The sequence below is a fragment of the Apium graveolens genome, unplaced genomic scaffold (genome assembly GCF_009905375.1).
Source record: "Apium graveolens cultivar Ventura unplaced genomic scaffold, ASM990537v1 ctg5828, whole genome shotgun sequence".
Classification (NCBI taxonomy): Eukaryota; Viridiplantae; Streptophyta; class Magnoliopsida; order Apiales; family Apiaceae; genus Apium; species Apium graveolens.
Window position 1 is genome coordinate 1098 of NW_027419117.1, and position 6388 is coordinate 7485.

General features: G+C 28.8%; 1 protein-coding gene across 1 annotated transcript; it reads right to left on the bottom strand.

Moving 5' to 3' along the window:
* Positions 1–425: 425 nt before the first annotated feature.
* Positions 426–2249, bottom strand: LOC141702880 (uncharacterized). Its single transcript, XM_074506485.1, has 2 exons — positions 1547–2249; positions 426–973 (listed from the first exon to the last, which is right to left on the bottom strand). The coding sequence occupies exons 1-2, from the start codon at positions 2051–2053 to the stop codon at positions 911–913; spliced, it is 570 nt and encodes a 189-aa protein (XP_074362586.1). The 5' UTR covers positions 2054–2249; the 3' UTR covers positions 426–910.
* Between the last annotated feature and the right edge of the window lie 4139 nt (positions 2250–6388).

A 6388-nucleotide genomic window follows, 5' to 3' on the forward strand; every position in this document is an offset into this window, starting at 1 on the left:
TCACATTTATCATTTTAAAAAAAATATATCCAGATATAAATTAGAACATTTTCAATAAAAAGCACCCCAATTTGTAGTGCTGGGGATGCTCTTACTTCGTCCTGGATCATGTCTGTGTACAGATATTTCTATTGAATTGGAAGAACAGGCTGTCTAAACAATAACAATCACCGGATCATCCAGCAACTTAGCTGGGAAATCTTTTTCTATAGTAGGTTTTTGCATGTTGGTATTCAAATACTATTGTTGTAGCTGTCCCAATAATTGAAATAAGCCGTATAAAAGAGGTTTACATCTAAGTATGAATATCACATTATACCTGTCAAGGAAAGCAACAAATACAGCTCTAATAGCAAAAATTCCACTCATTACACCAATAGATGACAGAAATTCTATCAGGGAGGGCCCGAGAAAATACTAAAAACTGAGCTGGAAAAAATAATAAATTTTTATTTATTCACAAGTCTGAAAAATAATTTCCATTTATTGATTCTCCCGCAAGGGAATATGCAGTATGTCATGTGAACTTAAAACTTGTACTACAAAAAGATTGATGATTCAACTAAATCGTATGACTATAACAAATTCAACACAGGAAACAAACTTTAGCAGGTTTTTGATCACCTGATGATGATCCCGCCTATGTTTTGTAGTCCTTAACACAGTTGCAAGACGACCAAGATTCTTGTATGTTGCATCATGAAATCACCCGTAATTGTTGAAAGTAATGGGAGGTTGTGTGAGCAGTTTGCAGACTCTGCACTATACAAAAAACCACAAGCAAGCACACACTAGATTGAAGCTTAGGAACTGCTAAACCGGACTCTTTGGAGAAATGTACATACAAGAATTGGAATGCCCCATTACTCGATTGAGCTATCGTGCCTGAATCGTGTTTTAATCCAATCAACTATAATGTAGCCATTGCCAAATCTTTGTAACCAAGCTGGTATCTGAAGTTTCCAGATGAAGTCTGCACATTTAACAAACAGTACATAAATCATCCATAAATCCACCAATTTGAGATAGCACCACAAATTTGCTAAATCAACAAAAAACCAAAGCCATAACTCAATAGTTCAAGCCAAAATATTTGTTGGAACATATTTTTACAAAGCTATTCTATATACAACTAGCAACCAATCAGATAATATGAGTACCTTATCTTATAACATTGCCAAACAATACTGTACCCTGGAAAATTTATGGTACACAAACCAACTTCGACAAGAATCATACTGAATTTTATACACATATCTCAATCCCAATATCACAATTCATGAAGTTCTGTTTACTAACTAATTATAAAATGCCTAGCAAAATCACAAGAACATAAGTTAATAGTATACTTAACAAAAAAAAAAGAGAACTGAAGTTAATAAACATGACCCCTACATTTAGGAGCATGAAACATTGAAACTAATAGCCGAGTCGAAATAATCCAAAAAATAGCACTAGATTCCTGCTCCCACACACAACCTAACACAAACACCAACTCTTTTTGGGAAATCAAATCACAAAACAACATAACATAATATATTTATACCTTGTAAGCAGGTTGTGTTGTAAAAGTCCTGTCAGAATCCACCTGCAGATCTACTGACTCAACAGCAAGACAATCTCTTGGAGTTTCAAAAGAAGACAATGAGAATTGCTTAGAAACAACACCAACATCGAAGTAAATCAATCCTGAGCTTGGAACATCAACTCTTATCTCTTTAACAGCAAACCACAAAAACAAATCTTGAGCTGACATTCCAGACAATCCATTAATCTCACCATAACTTAAACTACCTGATATGTTTTGATCATAATGTAACTCATTCTCAAACTTTGCGTTGCAAGGCTCATCTAAATGAACTTCAAATCTACCAGACTCATCAAAGCTGAAATCTTTAATGTCTTTTGGGAGTAAGCCTTTGGGTAATCCATGGGATTTTAGTACATCATATATTGTTGGTGATTCTGAATTTGAACATCTTGATGATGTTAAGATTGAAAGAACTAAAATTGTGATGTACAGAGTGTGGTTTTTGTTGAGTTTATGGATCATTTTGGTGGTGTTTTGGAGCAAGAAAAAAGATGGGGTTTTGAGATTAGTAGGAATAAATAGGAGGGTCGTGGGTGGGTTTTAGAATGGGGAGAGATTGAGGGTTTAAGAAGAAATGCGAGAGAGAGAGAGGTTTGAAGAAGGAGAGAGAGATTAGTAGCAGAAGGAGACAGTGTTGCCAGGCAAGAATTGTAAAGAGGTTGCGGATTAGGAGAATGATCAATTATTGGGAGTCCATGTGGGGTCTGTGTTTTTAGGCAGTATGAAAATACTCATTTTGAAAGCACTTACCTCAAAATAATTTATTCAATCATGTATTTTTAATTGGATAATAATAATATACATTTCTGAATTGGGTTAGAAAATTACAAATAAGCATTCACAATTCTAGATATTACATTAAAGATATGTATTTGCATTAAAAAAATTGGATATTCTTTAAATAAATACTTCATCCGTCCCAATGGATTTTTTACATTCTTTTGTCTCATGTTCGGCACGCACTTTAAGGCTACTATAAAATGTAGTTCTATAATTTTTTTTAGAATTTTCTTTTTCTGTATAAAAGTTTAAAGATTATATTTTTATTTAAAAGAAAAAAAATATTTAAAATTATTTAGGGAACCATATTTTACGGGAGCCTTAAAACGTGTATCGATCCCCGTCCCCCAATGTAAACAACTCACCGGGACGGAGGGAGTATGTATTTAGTATAAAATAAAATATCGGTTGACAAATACGTATCCTAAATGATATTTTTCGTCATCCGTCAAAATGATTATTTTCAGCCATTTACACAAAAAAATATTATCTTTAAAATTTATTCAAAACCTAGTTACATTTTTTTTTACAATAATAACATTTTGTTGATATTTATCTATACTATATTATAATAACCGGAATAGAGATAATTTGGTTCAACGATTTGGTTCAACGATAATTCCCTAATTTTGATTATTACAAAATAGATAAATAGTGTTATATATCTAATAAACTACTAAATTATTAAACTACTATTAAATATAGTATATTTATCCTACTAAACTACGAATACAACTTATTATATTATTAAAAGATATAAATAATAGTGTTACATATTTGCTAAACTACTAGAAATAGTCTATTTATTCTACTAAATTACAACCACATGTTATTCTATTATTCTTATTATAAATTTATAATCATTATATATTTATATAAATATTTTAAAAATATAATATAACTTGATAAATAAAAATTTAAAATATTAATGAAAACCCGTGCATCGCACAGGATTTATGCTAGTATTAGTAATAAATGGAACTCTAATTCATTTACATAATATTATACTTCTTGATTATTATTATTATTATTATTATTATTATTGAAATGAATGGAATCACATTAATTTTCTAATTATATAATTCAAGAACAACCATGATTTTGTAAAGTAATATAATGTAAAATTTATGCATTTATCTATTACATCATAACTTTAGTGATTTGATATTTTTACTAACTTAATTTAAACCTTGGTAAATTATCGACACGTCAAGAAAATTACACGATGCCGGAATTTCTATTTTGACCGGCATTAATTTGTGTATCTGTATTCTGTCATCGCTCTGTATTGCAGCACAAGGCTTTGTGTAGCCATATGATGATAATTTAATCAAGTTATCCTTATTTTAGTAATGTAATTCTTTTTTTATACTAATTTATTAATGTAATTCTTTTTTTATACTAATTTATTAATGTAATGCGTACATGTCCGTCAGTATAGAAAGGGGCTATGATCGGTCGAGTACTTGTGCATGACACATTTCAAAGTTGACCCCAAGAGGACAGTGTTGGAATTACAAGATATTTGTAGAACGATAAGATTAAGAATATTCTCCTATCCATGTGATTCTTTTGGTATTATCTAATCTAATGTTCTATTTTTCCGTTTGCATTTATCCACAATTGTGAATTGTGATTACCATTGATGGATTTTATTTATTTCTCATTCATCTATGTATTGGATTCAAATTTCATCATGCATACAACACCCTTGCATTTCTCATTTCTGTTTCTAAATTATAAAGCGGTCGCGTTTAGGGCCGGTTAAACCCAAACGAATTTTTATTTTTTGAATTCGGTGATAATAAATTAAAAAATAATGATAAAGAAATAAAATACTGATGATATTTATGTTAGTTCAACTAAATATGATAAATATTTTATTTTTAAGTAATTTTTTAGAATTAAATTAAAAATATGTCCCTAAAACTTATTTTATGCCTATATCTTTTAGTTTTTTTTCTTTTATTCCTTAATGTATATAATAAAAATGTATCCCTCAAAATTAAATCTTTTCAGTGTTTTCATTCGTTAGTATAAAGAGTTCAACCTGATCTCATCATGTTGATTCGGTTAAAGGCCAAAAAAAATATTGATCCCCATCAAATAATTACATTTGCCTATTTCTAGAAAAATTAAAATAATTTGTAAATACAAACCCCTTAATTACGTGCAGTTCCTAGGTTACTTTGATTAATGTGTTAAATTTTACATATTAATATTAAGGGATTTTTTAGAAATAGTCAAGTGCAAAAATATTTTTTTGCAAAAATGTTATGTTTTTTCGAAAAAAATTGTAATATTACAATTTTAATTTTTTTTTTTTGTAAAAATATGGTTTTTTGCAACTCGATGTAAACTCGACGAGTTTGGGCAACTCAGTGCAATCAAAGAAAAACTTGATGTAACTATTTGTATATGTAGTTGATGTTTGGTTGTATCGTGTTTTTACAAATATTTTCAAAATATAGTAATATTGTAAAAATAAAATAAAAATGTTAGTATTTTTGGTAATTTCTCTTTCATGGCTTTTATTATTATTTGTTATTAATATTTTGATAATAATAATTTTAAAAATATTTATACTGTTAAAATAAATTTTAAAATGAGGTAGAATCCTTCAAAAAAAAGAGGTAAAATCATGCTTAGCATAGTAGAAACTAGAAAGGTATGTGAAAATGAGGCTGGCTTTGATGATATTTATTCTCTGCCTTATAATTTATTTATTGGGGTCTATGAAAACATTAACTTTGGAAAGTTATTTGTATTTGTTTAGACATTATCACAAGGCAACTGGGCAAGTGCATATATTGTCAATATTATCCAACTAGACCATGTTCTGATGTCCTGTCATTCATTATACTCCAGGTCCAGGACATGAAGCGTAAAAATATTAAATGTATGCACACTGCATATACCATTTGTATACGAGCCTGTCACTTGTCAGTGTGTTGGTCTTACTCATGTTAAGCCAAATTAGTTCAATTCAACACACACTACGCCACATACTACCATTTATATATTGCAAGGCAAAATAAAATTTTACAAATGTGATCGTACCTGGGGTAACATATTAGGCGAGAGTAAGATGAGTTTGATTTGGTACTCCCCGATCCTAAAAACGTTTTTTGTTTATGTGGTACACATTTGTCAATGGACACCTTTTATTATTAATATCTTTAATTTCATATTAATATTAAATATAAAAATTTTATTGTATTAAAGTATTCCTAAATATGAATTCAACAAAATCACTCGTGACTATATTTGATCTTATAGATTAGACGTAAATTAGTAGTAAATCGCTTATCATGAACAGTACAAAAAATCAAAATATGAACAACATTTTGGGACGGAGGGAGTATAATTTTACGATAAAGTCGATATTGAATATTTAGCATTTTAAAACCAAAAATTTGTACCGTAATCAAATTAATGATTTAGTTTAAAAAAATTCGATTCCACTATAGTCGATTAGATTTCAATTTTAAATAAAATTGATAAAATAAATAAATCACTAAATTTAACTTTAATAATATAATCGGTGAAAAATAGAAATGACGTAATCTACGAATTCACTTCAGTTTGGTAGAAGCATGGCAAAACAACAACGGTGGATGACTATACGAAACATGATTGACCATAGGGGTGGGTAGAAAAAACCGAAACCGCAAAAATAACTGAAAAAACTAAACTGCTAAAAAAATCGAAGAAAATTGAACCGATAAAAATCGAATTAGCGGTGCGATTTCGGTTCTGGTTTTCAATCAAAACCGAACCAAAATTAACCGCACCGCTATATTATATATATATATAATATTATATATATACATGTATATATTTTCATAACCCGGTTCTAATATTTTGTTAATTAAATATTTACTTAACATTAGTATGATAAATTGTATAATTATAATATCATAAATTAATTCATATTAATATGTAAATACTCTTAAATCATAGTTTTTTTAATATGTATATAATCAATTTTATCATATGTTTTGATATATACTCTTT